The 16267-nt window shown below is 41.1% G+C and overlaps 2 protein-coding genes across 2 annotated transcripts in view; one reads left to right on the top strand and one right to left on the bottom strand.

Moving 5' to 3' along the window:
• The window catches only part of bckdha (branched chain keto acid dehydrogenase E1 subunit alpha), a 33084-nt gene that overhangs the window by 1350 nt on the left and 15467 nt on the right, over positions 1 to 16267 (bottom strand). The window contains exons 2-8 of the mRNA XM_030108024.1: positions 8648 to 8763; positions 5930 to 6106; positions 5761 to 5847; positions 5574 to 5682; positions 634 to 795; positions 350 to 556; positions 121 to 262 (exon numbers count right to left, since the gene is read on the bottom strand). Coding sequence (XP_029963884.1) covers positions 121 to 262; positions 350 to 556; positions 634 to 795; positions 5574 to 5682; positions 5761 to 5847; positions 5930 to 6106; positions 8648 to 8761 — 998 coding nt within the window. The 5' untranslated portion in view covers positions 8762 to 8763. The remainder of the gene's footprint in view (positions 1 to 120; positions 263 to 349; positions 557 to 633; positions 796 to 5573; positions 5683 to 5760; positions 5848 to 5929; positions 6107 to 8647; positions 8764 to 16267) is intronic.
• exosc5 (exosome component 5) lies at positions 11644 to 15864 on the top strand. Its single transcript, XM_030108030.1, has 6 exons — positions 11644 to 11771; positions 12570 to 12683; positions 13518 to 13639; positions 13725 to 13865; positions 14878 to 14967; positions 15158 to 15864. Exons 1-6 carry the CDS (start codon positions 11675 to 11677, stop codon positions 15251 to 15253), a joined length of 660 nt encoding a protein of 219 aa, XP_029963890.1. The 5' UTR covers positions 11644 to 11674; the 3' UTR covers positions 15254 to 15864.

Genomic DNA, 16267 nt, shown 5'->3' with positions numbered 1-16267 from the left:
GTCTGTGCGTACCGCCACAAACGTTTTTTTACAAAAGGAAGGAGTGTGAGGCCGGCAGTACACACAACACCGTATCTTCCATATGGACAGCTCGATGTATCGTCCAGCCTCCAAACGAACCTGTAGGTCATCGCCTCGATGAGGAAGGGCTGGTTTTCGGCCACAGCTCTGCGCCGGGCTTCCTTGGTGGCGTTGTACACTGCGAACACGTCGTTTCCGTCGACGCGGATGGACAGCATGCCGTAGCCTGGACCGCGAGCGGCTGTGGGAAAGAGGGAGGAATAAATAAACGAATGGAAGCAGGTGTGGCCTTCTGAGCAGGATGCGGTAGAGATGCACGCGGACTGACCGATGCCGTCTCCTCTGTACTGCTCGTTGGTCGGGGTCGAGATGGCGTAGCCGTTGTTGCGACAGAAGAAGATGAGCGGGCACTCGAGCGTGGCCGAGAAGTTGAAGCCGGCGTGCGCGTCGCCTTCGCTGGCCGCCCCCTCTCCGAAGTAGCAGATGACGGCACGGTTGGCGTTCTCCCTCTTGACGGCGTACGCAGCTCCGGCAGCTGCGATAAGCACAGAGACGGGTGTTAAAGTCGTCGGCCGCGACCACGGCGGTGGGTCCCGGCGCCTCGCCGCTCACCTTGAGGGATCTGTGTGGCCAGAGGAGACGAGATGGTGACGAAGTTCAGGTCTCTGGAGCCGTAGTGCACCGGCATCTGCCGGCCCTTCCCGAGGTCGTCGGCGTTGGCGTAACACTGAGCCATGAACAGATCCAGAGGGAAGCCGCGGTACATCAGCACTCCTGCAGGGGAACACGGGAATTACAACACGAGAACGAGCCCGGACGAAGCTTCATCTTTCACTGGTCCGACTGGCCCGAGATCAAACATTTGCTGCACCAAGTTTGTAAAAGCGAGTCAGCATCTTCATGCAACTGGAACACGTGGCTAACAATAAAAAGCTTTGGAATTCAAGTGTTTGCATTTTCTGTGATACGTCCGAGGTTACTGTTTATGGTTGACATAAGATGATTGACTCATAAAGCATATTTCATCATTCTGATGGAGTGGCGGAACGATCACTGCGTTTCAACGTGGGCGTGTTGTAAAAACACTCTCTGAATGAGCCATTGTTTGCGTTAGGGACCATCAGCAGTGTGCTCATGTCACCTGCATTCCGGTGATAACCGAACCTACACAGGATTTTAACCCTTCTGCAAGTGGATTTTCTTCACAGATACAGAATTATTAGAAAAATAAAATACTATGACTGAATGGTTTGGTGCAAAATGTCAAGACAACTTAAATATTTGTCAGTTCTTTTATATTAATGTGTTTTTGAAGGAGCCGAGAAGCTCAATGGCGTGGTGAATGTTGGTGAAGATCTCTTGTAACTGGTTGGTCGTACTGCAAAAGTCCCGAGAGTCACAAAAGTATGAGTGTAAAACTGAATCTCTCGGCTTTCTGTTGGTTTTGAGAACATTTTACAATTAATGAACGGTGCATGAATTTTAGCGATGTCAAGAAGAGAAGAGGTTAAAGGATTAAAGCTGAGACACTGATACACACCTGACTCTGCCAACTTTCAGCCACACACTGATTTCCTCATTCATTCCGTCACCTGGTGAGTTTAGTGGAGCCAAGTTCTGCAGTCTGTTATTTTAAAACCATCTTTTTCAAAGAGTCCATTCAACTCAGTAGGTGGAGACTTTTTTCACCAACATGTCACCTTCTCATGGAAGAAAGTGCAGCGCTACTGCACAGAACATTAATTATTAGTTGGGAGATGAGCGCAGCTGTTTCAAATCAGTCCATCATAGATAGATAGATAAAAACTTTTATTAATCTCCCAAGGGAGAAATTCAGGTGTCCAGCAGTAAACACATAAATCATTCACACGCAAATATTAACAGTACAATAAAGTAGTAATAAAGTCATAATCTCCATACACAACCTGACCCGTCCCTACATCTACCACCTGACCAACCTTCTCGCAGCCCAGCAGACGGTGTGTTCGGCTACATTTCTTCGCAAATGGGAGTTTTTTTGTACAGTGGATTTAAAAAGTCTGCACACCCCTGTTGAAATGCCAGGTTTTCGTGATGTAAAAAAATGACGGCAAGAAAAATAATTTCATAATTTTTTTCCACCTTTAATGCGACCAATAAAAAAAAAAAAACCTGAAACCTTAAAGGGAAAAATATATATATAAAAAACTGGAAAAACCCCGATGGCATAAATATGCACACTCTTAAACTAATACTTTGTTGCTGCACCTTTGGTTTTTATTACAGCACTCAGTCTTTTCGGGTAGGAGCCTATTAGTGTGGCACGTCTTGATGTGGCAGTATTTGCTCACTCTTCTTTGGAAAACCGCTCCAAATCTGCCAGATTGCGAGGGCGTCTCCTGTGCTCGTCCCTCTTCAGATCGCACTACAGATGGACTGAGGTCTGGACTCTTGCTGGGCCATTCCAAAGCCTTCGTCTTATTCCGGTGAAGCCGTTCTTTTGTTGATTTTGATGTGTGTTTTGGATCATTGTCAAAGATTGTGAAAGATGAAGTTCCTCTTCATCTTCCTAACAGAAGGCCGAAGGTTTTGTGCCAACAATGACTGGTATTTTGAATTGTTCATAATGCCATCCACCCTGACTAAGGCCCAAGTTCCAGCTGAAGAAAAACAGCCACAAAGCATGATGCTGCCACCACCATGCTTCACTGTAGGTATGGTGTTATTTTGGTGATGTGTTGTTTCTGCGCCAAACGTACCTTTTGGAATTATGTCCAAAAAGTGCAACCTTGGTTTCATCAGACCACAACACATTTTCCCACATGTGTTTGGGAGATTTCAGATGTATTCTTGCGAACTGAAGGCGGGCTTGGATGGTTTTCTTTGTAAGATAAGGCTTCCGACTCACCACCCTACCCCACAGCCCAGACATATGAAGACGGGGGACTGATGTCACATGTATGACACAGCCAGCACTTGCCAGAAATTCCTGCAGCTCCTTCCGTGTTGCTGTTGGCTTCTTGGCAGCCTCCCTGTGACAAGTTATCTTCTCGTCTTAGCATCAATTTTGAACGGATGTCCTGTTCTTGGTAATGTCACCGTTGTGTCATATTTCCTCCACTTGATGATGACGGTCTTCACTGTGTTCCACGGTGCGTTTAATCCCTTTGAAATTCGTTTAGCCTTCACCTCACTGATATTTTGAATATTGAGATCCCTCTGATGCTTTGGAAGCTCTCTGCGGACCATGGCTCATGCTGGAAGATGCTGCTACAAAAAGTCAAGAAAAGCCTACTAGAAGAGCTGAACTTGATTTGGGGTTGATTAATTGGTGACAGGTGTGTGCTGACTCCAGTTTAACCTGAGTTTGAATGTAATTGGTTAATTCTGAACGCTGCCACATCCCCAGTTATAAAAGGGTGTGCACATTTATGCAACCACAATATCTGTTTTTCATTTTTACTTCACCTCCCTGAAAGATTTCTACTTGTTTTTTCAATTACCTTTCAAGGTTATAGGTCACATTAAAGGTGGAAGAAGTTGTGAAATTATTTGTCTTGCTGTTATATATATATATTAAAAAATACTGAGTCTCTTCATGTGTAAAAACAGCATTAGGTTGGGGATTAAACAGCTGCACAGTCAAACAGCTATTTAATATTTACATTGTAAAACATATTCATAATGAGCCTTTGCTCTGTGTACACAAGCAGAACCTGTGGGAGCCCCAGGCGGTGTGAGAGAAAATCAATCCACAAGAGGGCGCTACTCTAACTTAACAAAGGCCCACTACAGAAACGTGGTGGAGGGTTTGTGGAGTGAAGAATGACTGATGGTGACAGCAGAGGAGTTAATGTTGAAAAGGAGGCTTAAAGAGGAGCAGGGCGGTGGTCTGTATCCACAGGAATCCAGGAGATGGACAGAAATGAGGCTGTAATGACCGACGAGTGCAGAGCGAAGGCTTTTTTTTTTCTGGTTTTAGCAGTATTAATCCGTCCTTGCTGTTTTTGGGTGTTTTCAAATTCCACTAATTCTTGAATTAAAGTTTATTTCCTATTTGTCAACTACTTGAATTACGAGGTGAAGTGAGAAATGCATGATAAGCACTATTCAATAAACAGGGAGAAGTCTAGAGGTGTCCCCGACTAAGAATTTCCATAGTCGAATCTGATTCGTCCGATTCTGTCAATAGTCGACTGATAGTCGAATCTATCATCTTGTTTGGGGGGGGGGGGGGGGGGGGGGTACTGCTGCTGCAGAGCGTGGCTACACGGGGAGTCGGAGCAGCAGCACAATGCAGAGGGGTGCTCACACAGCACACGGAGCGTCGGGGCGCCTATACCCACAGCCGGCCCTGATTGCACTAATAATAATAAAAAATACAAATAATTAAAAACAAAACAAAAAACAGCGCAGGCAGGTAAAACAACACTTATTTTTTTCCTACACACTGAAACACAGACTGGAACAAAGTGTAGGTAACTCTAAACATCAAACAAATGAAGTATAGTTCAAATGACCAGAACCAAACCCTCTTCTAACAAACGGGCTAAAGCATGTTATTTATTTGTATCTATAAGCTCTGCAGATAAGCTCACATTTTTTGGCTAAACAGTTTCTCACATTATCTGCTTAAATTAAATGAAAGGCTTAACTGCACTGTGTCGGTCCGTTTCGCAGCGCAACATCCATGCAAAAACAAACACTAAATTAAATAGAATTAGCCTTTTAGATAAATAAAAATAATAATATAATAATAACCTAAAATATTACAATTAAACGAAATAAAAGTCAGCATTAAAAATGAGAATTGAGTAACAGAACCGTCTTTTATTAGCCCAATTATCTGGCTACTTACCCGTTTAATGTGGAAAGCCATGTTGTTGTGGAGTGAAGTGATATGAAAGGACACAATTTGCATTTGACTTTTTTTTGGATCATCTTTGACTTGGTCTGAAGTTCTGTTTTTTCCCGACATTGTAAGACTTTTAAAGTTAAGCCAAATCACCACCGAGATGCTGCTCTGTGATGGAGCTCTGCGCAAAATGGGATTGTGCCACTCACCATGGTGGTTGATTCACAGACACTAAATAGATAGAATATTGAATAAAACTACAAGTTAAGTCAATTTTTCCACAGTATATTTGATTGGCTAACATGTATATCAAATAGGCTTTATATCATGTTTATTTGGGGAAAAAAACCAAACAATTCTATGTAAAATCAGTCATTCAGCACCCCCATACAGCTGTGATGGAATGGTCCTCGTTTAATAATCACATTTTTTCGATGCTTCGACTGCGTGATTGGTAGTCGAATCAGGCCCCTTCGAACGAATCATCGACTATCTGAGGACACCCCTAGAGAAGTCAGACATATATTCTTTTCTGAGTAAGAGGGACATTTGCCACTTAAAACTGAGAAAAAAGTCCCTTCGAAAGTCATCTGTGTAAAGAGGATTGCAGAATCCTGAAGCTTGTAGGCTGTTCCTGTATATTCTGTGTGTACATGAATACAGAAGGTTTCAATAAAGCGTAAATGGAGGAAAAAGACCAAGAAATGACGATGCTTACCAGCTTCTCTGTATTGACCGAAGACCAGATCGGTCGGATCCAGAGCGGCGGCGCTCCCGACGTGCGTCCCCTCCTCACCATAGTTGGTCATGTAGAAAGAGATTCTCCCCTGTAACACAACAGAACGATCACAGCTCAGCATCATTCTTCCCCGGCCTCAGCAACACATCAGGAAATAACAACAAACCTGTCTTTGAGATTCATACAGAATACGGTCCATTGTGTTCAACATCGTCATCTTCTGGTAAAAGTTCAAAACCGTCTCCTTCGAGAGCTGAGAACAAAAAAAAGCACATCAAGAAGAGAGTTCAAACTGTGGTGGTTGATAAGCAGACAGGCAGGCAGAACGGGCGTACCTGCGGGTCCTGGGAGGGGTTGATGATGTTGCCCTGCCTGTCCATCACCCGGTATATGGGGATCCCGGAGATCACATTCGGCTGGATGAATTCCAGATTATCGACGAACTCGGCCGAGGCTCCGGGGAACTGTGGCTTCTCCAGCGACGAGTCGAAGGGCTGCTGCTGCTGGACGGCCTGAAGGGTCAAAAACCGGCAGTTTTGAATATTGACGGTCAGCACGGTGGCCGCAGCAAACAGAGGCTCTCTTCACAGCAAGTCTCAATCCAGGACTCATCTTTCTTCATCTGGCCCTCCCGACCGTGTGATCACCAGAGTCTCCGGCCACGCTGCACCCCCCCAGCCTCTGGATCTATCCCTGGATCTACCCCCACTGGACATCTGAAGCATCGACTGCTTGATCACATTATTAAAAGAAACATTTTCTAACAGGGCCACTCTCTACAGATATCACAATGCCTACTTTTGATTGCTCTTAATTCATGTTATTCACTAGCTTGAATGTTCTGAATGGTGCCAATAATTAGAATTTATTATTGCTACTACATCTAATAGCACACAAAGATTCTCTGGAGCTTTTAAGCGCGATGCCATTAAGAAGAGGAGTTCTCAAACAATTGGTAATTAAAAAACAGTTTTCAAAAAAGTTGATCCATTGTGTTCAGTGTAAGTAAAGAAAAGCAAACCTTCAACTGTTCTTCCAAACAAGTCAACAACAATCAAAATACAGATGAAATACTTTCAATTCACATTATAGTAAGTATTGCTTGTGTAGCATTTCTATGATTTGTGGAAATCATGAAAACTCACGTGTCTGCTGTATTGCTGCTCTTATTAAAGAACCCTGCTGTGTTTAACCACTTTGGAAAGCATCTGTAAAAAGTTGTCTTTAGGATGTAATTTCTGCCATTCGGGTTTATTATCTATCTGGCTATATACTCTTAATGGTCTCAAAAAAAAAAGGTTCTGATAAATGTTCCAACAACTCTGCAGTTACAATTTGGCCCAGAATACTGTTCAGTCCAGTCTAAACCTCTAAAAATGCCTGCACTCCATGAAGGATATAGACAAACCCATCATTCTGATTCTTAAAGATTATATATAGATTAAAAGTATTTAATTAATGAGAAAGGTTTTTACCTTGAATGCAAATGTAATCTTCTTTTCCATGATAAAGCTCTTTTTTTGTTTGCATAATGTTGAGAGTTTGTAACTTCAGCCATGGTTATTACACAGTATGTTTAAAGTACAGTCAAGCTACGCTCTACCTGTCATTCACTGTATTTTGAACATTATAAAAGGATCCTAAGTTGTTCTTCATACAGTGCTGTGTTATGTCAAAGTAATTTGATGGTTTTAAAGATGGTGCATAAACCTGAACACTGTGTTCCAGACTGCCTGGAAATTATCAAAGGTGTGTCCTAAAGACTATCAAGACGACTATTGTTCACTCATGAGAACATTTTCAGAAGAGTCATTCATTTTTCTTTCAATGTTTCCTGTCACACCTTCCAAAACTGTGACACTTCATTAGATACATGACCTTATATTCCACTTTAAAAACAAAACAGAGGCTTGATTTCAGAATTTAGATCATTCTCTGATCATCTTTATTGAATAGATTACAGTAAACACTGAATTTAACACTTTTATTTTTCAAATCTCCACTTAGATAAACCCAGAAAGTTTTTTCCCCTAAATTTCACAACACCTGAAGATTACACAATAGTTTTCATTGTATGTCTGACAGTGAAACTGGAAGTTCATATTCTGAGCCACCTGTCCCCATCTGTGTCTGCAGCAAGTGGATTTATGTCTAGTTTCCTTGTTTCACTCTATCCTATCTTTTTCTCTCCTCACTCAAAGTCTAATTGAATTGAATCATACTGTACACGTCCAGTCTTAGTATGGATCACTGAATATATTATTCTGTCCTGACCAATGTGCCTTTCAGGCAGGTTTACTGACATTTTAACAGAAATCTGCACCCACGCTGTGTTGGTGCGCGCGTGCATCAGTGAGCGGTCTCAACACATATCGCAAATATCTAACGAGGACAAATGAGGCTTTCCACATCGGTTCTCAGTGTAACCGATGTGGTGGTCGCCTTCGTGCAGACCGCGTTTGATCTGGTGAAACTTGATAAGTGGTCTGTAAAAACATTGTGATTTCAGAGACACACACTTCCGCCTCACTCCCCTTCGCTCCACCAATCAGAATCAAGCTAGCTTTTCTTTTAGCCGCCTGGCTAGCTGGTTTCAAAACGACAAACACGGCAAACTCAAGGACGAACCGAATACCTCTTTAAAAATAAACCAAGTCCCAAATTTACCGTGGTTTGGATGTGCGTTTGAGTTGCTACATTGTAAAATTGTTCTAAAATGATAACTTCTTCACCTAAAAGGTTGTTGGCAGAGCTTGCTGCCTCAAGTTATCGCGAGATCTAAAGAAGTCAACGCGTTCTTGTGAATGCTTGAATGGATTGTGTAAATATTACTGCTTGTAATCTATTTTCCAGAAAGTATTCCTGCGCATGCCCATCCCCTACTACATAAACTAATGTAACATTGATTAATGTCAGTCCTGGACGGTCCCTCCAGTTTGCCGGGCCGATCATCGGACTACTTGGTCCAATAACCTCTGTGAGGTATTCAGGTTTGAGCGACCTTCCGTTCTGCTTTTTACCCACTTTGACATAATAACAAAGTTGGAACTCACGGTGACTCTGAAGGATCTGCGCTGGAGCAGCCTGGACGCCTTCAGTCCTGCCGTCTGACGGACAGCGTGGAAACACAGTCCATACATTTTGCTCATACTGCTCACGGCCGCCATCGGAACTGTCTGCGGCAGTGGGTTGGACTGGAAACGCGCACGCTTTGCAGAAAATGTCTTAGATGGTTGTGATCAAATCGTGGGCAGCGACAGGTTGTTGCACTTCTCATCCACAGCTCCCCCTGCTCAAGGCCAAAGTGTTTTTACAGCAGCATTGATCCCACTCGTCGGCTGTCATCATGACTTCCGGTTGAATTTCAAAATACAACGCTGATGATGGAGACTAAAACATAGCTGACGCTGTGTAAAATGGAAAACAGTCACCTTAAAATATAAAATGCTTTCAGGTTGTGTAGTGGTTAGTCCCCTCGCCTCAGGATCCATGATCCTTGGTGTAAGTCTTTACTGGACCAGGAGACCTTCTGATGTGGAGCTGCATGTTTTCCATGAGCATTCATGTTTTTTTTGTTTGTTTTTTTTTTTTTTTTTTTTTGTATGGAACTCCATCCACAGTCCAAAAACATGCAACTGAGAATATCTCGTGATTTTTATTTGTTCCAATGTGTGAATTTCTATGTATATTCACCTAACTGGCCCACTCTGTGATGAGCTTGCTGTAGGTTCACCCATCATGAGCTTGGCTCCAATCATCCACATGCTGCCCAAACTTTACAAAATGTTTCATTGCAAGATTATCTGCTTCAAACTTTTGAAAAAGCATAGTTTTTATTTTAATCATGGAATGGGATAGGAAGAAGTAGTCCAACCACATTTCAACTTCCATTAGGCACAACATAAGTGTTTTTAAGTTGATTTAAATAGAGAAAACACAAAACATAGTTATTTTTATTAACGAGGTCAGTACAACAGAGTTGTAGGAGAAACTTTAATGTTGTGGTGCAGGTTAGAAACGTTTGAGCAGTAAAAATGTTTTCACCTGCCTTGATTTTGAAGGTGTTGCGGATCGTTTCCGTTACAAACAGGCTTCACTAATCCTAAAACATCCCTCAGTTGGAAAAAGAAAAATATTTCTGTGCCACACTTTTCCTCATTGTTCTGAAACAAGCCGAATTAGAAACTGACTTACACCATGACAAGGAAAGCTTTTATTCAGAGTTTATATGTTACAAACATGTTATTATAACACAGTGACTGTAAACTGCAATATCATAAGTCAGTTTATTTTAAATAATCGACAGTTGCTCATGTACATAGTAGCTTTGTCTTTTTAATAAAAAAAAAGTAGTCGTAATAAAGTTGTAAAGTATTAATGGATTCCAAGTGTTTTTTCATGACACTGAAAATTTGACACATTTCATGAGCATCTGAAATGGGTTTGGACTTAATTTTTTTCTGACCAAAATTAAATCTTAGCATGTTAAAATTATTAGGAACAAGGAGAATCTAATCCGACCTCCTCTACAGTTCATCTAGTTGCATCCTGTGATTTTTTTTTCTCCCCCCTCATCAAATACTCATAAATAACCACAAAACAAAATTTACATCTCCATTCCAGCATGGAGATGTAAAGTTCCCCAGTTCCTTTTAATCATGAAACTATTCCCTGATCCCATACTGTTACAGTTTGTTTATTACTGTGAATGATTGTGTCAAAAGCTTCTTTTTATTAAGTCCAATACTATTCTAGTTGCGCAAATTGCGGCAATAAAGCAACAGTCCTAATTGTTTACCCCCAGTTTTAAACACCAGCACAATATTTTAGATATAATAACAAGCTTTGATGTTCAGTGTAAAACAGTTTATCCAGATTTGTGGATCTGCAACTGATCCAGATTTACTGTACATTTGAGGTCAAAGCTTTTGTACCAAAGGTCAGATTTATCTGACTTTTATCTCATCCACTATAGGTGAAGCAGTATTGTAATTTCCTCACTGGAGCATAAACCATCTCACAGCTGTTAATCACTTGTCATAAATAGGTCTTCAGTTTGCAGCAGAACAACGCTGACCAAGTATTACTGTCATTCCTGATTTATAAAGCATCAGTTATCAGAATGTTGCTGAAAGCTTTCTCACAGTGACACATTATGATCGGACTGAAGGCTTCAATGCAGGGAACTCCCAAAGCTGTCTGCAAGAAAATCTTATACAACTCAACTCAAATCAAAATGTGCCATGTAAAATTTCAATATATCCTTGTGATGTTAAAAGCTAAAACACATCCATCAATCCTGTCACAGTCAGATACTCACATTCTCACCTCAGGATCATTTAATCACAAATCAGCCTGAAATTAAAGATTTTGGACCCTTTTTATGCAGTGGGAGAACTTATAGGCTCCCCAAAGATGAACTCCCCTACTGAATTCAAACTGGACTACAACAATTTGTGGTTCTTGACTACAAAACTATCTGCCCTGCTTTCACCTGCCATGACCTTTTCAAATTCCCTTCAAAGGTAAAATACATAAGAAATGTCCAAAATCTTCATAAACATTTCTAAGAATAATAAATATAAAAACTGTTAGAATGGTAGAATTATGTGACATCATGAACACTTAAATGTGAAATACAATAATGTTTGAGTATGTTTAAGCTTTATGAATTCTGTCCTTTTCTTTTTTTTAGGATCTACAAACTTATTTTTATGAAAACTCAAGGAATGCTAAAGATTGAGTTTTACTAAATTTCTCTTGTCTTGTCTTAACAGCAAGACAACTCTTCTGAATTTATCTATTCTATTCTATTCTATTCTATTCTATTCTACGTGTAACATCTAAAGCCTCCCACAGTTGGATTATTTTAGAGGCGTCGATTTAACATTTGGAGCAAATGTTTCATTACTACATTAGCGGAGTTAATACAGATATAAAAGTATTTTTGAAAATTGGTAAATATTTTGTGGTAATTTATAATTTGAAGAAACGTGTAGTTCCCATGGCATCAATATGAGCCGTAGCAACATCTGACGTCATTCTCCTGCGACACGCCGCCTCCCTGTGGAAGCATCGTGATGGAGGTCTGCGAATCATCTAAAGTCTCTCTGAGAGAGTTTGGCTGCGAACAGAACTTATTATCTAGACCTGATGGCTCCGCGTCCTTTGTGCAGGGTAAGAGTACAACCTCTGACTGTTCATTTGTGTCGTTTTTTGCAATCAGCACACAGAACCTGAGTTTTACTGAGACCCCGCCGCGTCCTGACGTTCAGTTCAGTTTATTCCAACATGATATTAGCCCGATATCAAGGCTGGAAGTGGTTTCAGACGTGTGCAGAAGACAACATTTTACCGAAGACTAATGTCTTTAAATGGCTGTTACAACACCACCAGTGGCACACGTTTTGCAGCAGCTTCTGTTTGCACTTGAGTTTAGTGTCCTTCAAGGTTCTTTCAAAGTAATGTTTATGAAATCAAGTGACAGAATACCTGATGCATCATGTCTCTGCTTCACCATAAATCCATCTGTCCACGATGGCCTGTGAGAAAATTGTCCAAGCTGAGCAGGAGCTCCTCATCCAGTTTTCTTTGTCCTTTTATTCTGCTTTAAAAAGTTCATTCATTCTTGTGTGTAAACTTTTAGTTCTCTGGTACAGGTTTTATATAGGGTATGTATGTGTATATACATACATATGCATGTTTATATTTTTATAACTATTCTAGCTATAATATTTTATATTTATATATTTAAGCACTATTTCAGTACTGTTTAATGTTTATTCCTAGCTTTTACTTTTGCACTGAGACCGGAGAAACAATATTTCACTCCCCCTGAAGTGGATCGAGTGACAATAACGGAGTCTGAGTCTGAGATTCTCAATCTTGGTTTTTCTTTTAACTTTTTGCTTTGATTAAAATATTTCTTTTTTAAAAAATCAATGACGTGCTTTTCTTCTTCTTCCGAATAATTAGGAGACACAAGTGTGATGGCTGGAGTGTACGGACCAGCTGAGGTCAAGGTCAGTAAGGAAATCTATGACCGGGCGACGCTGGAGGTGTTGATACAGCCTAAAGTTGGACTGCCAAGTAAGCTCTGATTGGAGGGAGTCTGTACAGTGTGTGTCACCTGAGAAACTGTTGGATTGACTATGATTGACCTTAACATACTGTAGGCAGTGCTTACTAGACTGTCTTTGGACAGTTCTCAAAAGAGGCATGTTTACCCCTGATATGAGAATAATTCATTGATAGCTGTTGCCAAGCAAGTCAGAGCTCAAACAATCAAGTGTTGAGTTTACACCAATAAAACATTGACTGATAAGAATAAAGGTAAGATCATTCTTATCTTAGATACTGATTTAATTATTTTATTTTTTTACTCAGTTTTTTTTTTTTACTGTTTTCCCATGATGCTTAGTGCCATGCCATGTCTCCTCTGCTTTGCTGTGTGCAAAAAATTGGGAGTGTGTTTGTTCTGTGTGTGTGTGTGTGTGTGTGTGTCTGGTGTATACTAATTGATGGTGCGGTTTTTATTGTTTTGTCTTTATGACTGTTTTTACTTTTCAGCACTTTGCGTTGTTTTTATAAATATGAAAAAGTGCTTTACAAATAAAGTTGGATTTGATTTGATAACTGTTTTGTTTATGTATTTTCAAATCAAGTTAGTTATAAAGAATGTCGACTTTTCTCCGCGTATTGCTAAAAGATCTCACATTTAACACTCATCAATGGCATGTGAACAAATCAGAAGTGTAGGATTTTAAGAAACACACTGATGTACACACATGTCCTGTTTACTTAAAAGCCTCTATAGATGACATGAATTCAGCTTTTATTTTGCAGGAAGTTACTATTGTTCATTTTGTAGAAACTGCTGGGTTCCAGTCAGCGCCCTGACTTTTCTTTCTTTGTCTTTTCCAGCCGTGCGGGAGCGATCACAGGAGCAGTGTATACGAGAGACCTGCGAGGCGTCTCTGCTTCTGTCCCTTCACCCTCGCTCGTCCCTCACCCTCGTCCTCCAGGTGTTGCACGACGACGGCTCCGTATCCTTCATTCAGCACCTCCGCCGCTCCACGCATTGACATTCAGCTCCTTGAGTGAGTGTTTTTTCCCTGAGCTGCTCCTCAGCTCCTGTCCTGCTTTCTGAATGCGGCCTGCATGGCCCTGATGGACGCAGGGTTACCCATGAGCTGCCTCTTCTGCGGAGTGACCTGTGCCATCAACACGGACGGACAGATCATCACCGACCCCACCGCCGCTCAGGAAAAGGTAAACCTGAGAGTCCACAAGCAGGAAAAAACACCTGAGCATCCAGAGGAATAACTGCTTGAGTGAAAATTAGTGTAAGCAACAAAGCAAATATTCTAATGTTCATAAAAAGCTGGAATATTTAAAAGTTCTTTTTACACCTTTTTCAGTGTTTATTACCTGAGAAAATGTTGAGTTTTCCAAGTTCCTCTTATCCAACCTGAGCACACAGTAACTGAATTTTTACTTGATTAAACGTTCAGAGTTTAGTCCTAATATTAGAAATAATTTTTTATGATCTCGTCTGCCGTAGCCACACTGTACAAAGCTTCATAACAGGCACTGAGATTCATCCAAACGTGTGTTTTATCGTAAAAGTGTTTATATCCTAAGTGCATTAACTGCAAGGGGCAGAAGTAAAGGAAAGATAGTGTTTATTCTGAATATAAGTATCATGTTTTTAATGGTATTTTTTATTGTAATTTTTAATGCTATTTTGAGAAAGTGTTCATTTCATCTCCCTGTTCTGTGGAAACATTCCGCCTTCCGTCACTAGAGGGAGCTCGTCTCTCACAGTATGAGTGACTGAATACAAATGGGTCCTGGACAAAGGAGGACCAAAAACAAACCCAAAAAAATAGTGTATTTATTCACATTGCTTAGCAGTGAGTAGAAGTAATTCCTCGTAATATGAGCTGTCGAGGTTCACTGTTGAAGAAGGGTTTACATGGTGATAATTGATCGTACTGAAGAACAGGTCAGTTTTAAACTAATTTTCATGAGTGATACTTTTTCTTCCATGCTTGTGCATCAAATCCACAGTTGAGTCTGTTCAAAAGGTTCAATGGTTGAATTTTATTAAATGTTTCTAATTCAGCAGAATAGGGAAATATTTCCCCTCTGGATCCTCATTTGCAGCATTTTGCAACATTATAAAGAACAGTTTGTTTTTAAGAAACCCCCTGAGTTGTGTTTTTGGTCAGCTGCTTCAACCTCCCTTAAATCTGTAAATGTGTTGCTCCATTCTAACAAGGAAAGTCGAGCTTTGATGACCTTTGCGATCGACTGCGCCAAACGTCGAGTCTTGATGTCGTCGACCAAAGGATCCTTTTCAGTCCATGAGGTCAGTCTGCTCTGCATTTATCTTGAAAAACAAAAACATGTGATTCTGGCTCATCTGGTTTGGATGCTGTTGTATTTGGACGCTCTTTCAATTTTTCTTTTCGGTCCTCTACTAGTTGACCAAAAAGCTGATTTCTTTACTCATTCCAAAGATCGTTGTGATTGTGTTTTTTTTTTTTCTCGTCCCACAGCTGCAGCAGTGCATCGCTGTCAGCCAGAAAGCTTCAGAGAAGATCTTCCAATTCTACAGAGACTCAGTCAGACGGCGATACTCCAAAAACCTCTGATGAAAAAGCCGCCTTCCTATTTTCCTTTTTTTTTTTTTTTTTAAAGAAAAAAACACACACGATGGCTGCTGATGTTCTAATAAAACATTTAGCGTGTGCCTTGACGCGGCTCTGCTTGGATCCATGCGGCCCGCTGCGCTGTGGGCGGCGTGTTTATGAGGCGACGCTTTAAACCATCGGAGTGAAAAGAAACCAGATGAATGTCAAACAAGTGCATTTATTGGGATTCATAGATTCTCTTTCACTTTATTATTTACAAGTAATACAAGGATGTGACCTGGGAAGTAACCGAGTGTCTCTTTAACCAACAAATTTCATTTGCTGCGACCTTTCAACCTCCGCCGACAGACGCCATAAATTGTCCACTTTGCTCGTCGTCCGAATCGCACCAGAGCCTGATCAGTCAAGGCAGTCCATGATAAATGCTCCTTATAAATGACTGACTGTCGTATCTTGGCTATAAATACAAATATCTCTTTATTTTTGTTGGTTTAAATGTCCGGTGGAGTTGGAAGTTGAAGGTTCAGGATTGTCAGAACAGTACGACGCTGTGTGTGGACGGTCAGTGCAGCAGTGGTGGCCGGCGAGGGTTTTTTTTTTACACACAGAGAAACCACAAATACCACTTCTAGTGACCATACTGTAGTGTTGAGCTCGGTCTGGATAACAACAACACTGGGACTGCAGGGAGCAAGGTAGTTCATCTGGGTGACTTAGAGTCAGCTGTGGAGTCTATAAAAACTATACATCTACATAGAAAACCTCTCAGCTTAAACATCTACTGGAGTTCCTGTCTTTACGGCTTGTTTCATGGCACGTTGAAGCACAAACCAGTATGGCTCAAGGACGGGCGGGTGGGGGGGGGGCGTCTTTTATCAAAGCTGTTCTCGCAAAAATAAAAGTTGGACCTGAAGCTTCGGAGCAGGTTTGTCTGTCACCAGCTCACCATGCAGGTTTCTGCTGTGATGGGACTGACTGACTCATGTGGCTGATGGCTTTCATTCTGCTGGATTT

The sequence above is a fragment of the Salarias fasciatus genome, chromosome 14 (assembly GCF_902148845.1).
Source record: "Salarias fasciatus chromosome 14, fSalaFa1.1, whole genome shotgun sequence".
NCBI classification, from domain to species: domain Eukaryota; kingdom Metazoa; phylum Chordata; class Actinopteri; order Blenniiformes; family Blenniidae; genus Salarias; species Salarias fasciatus.
Note: the sequence above shows the minus strand (reverse complement) of the source record. Positions and strands in the feature narration are given on the sequence as shown.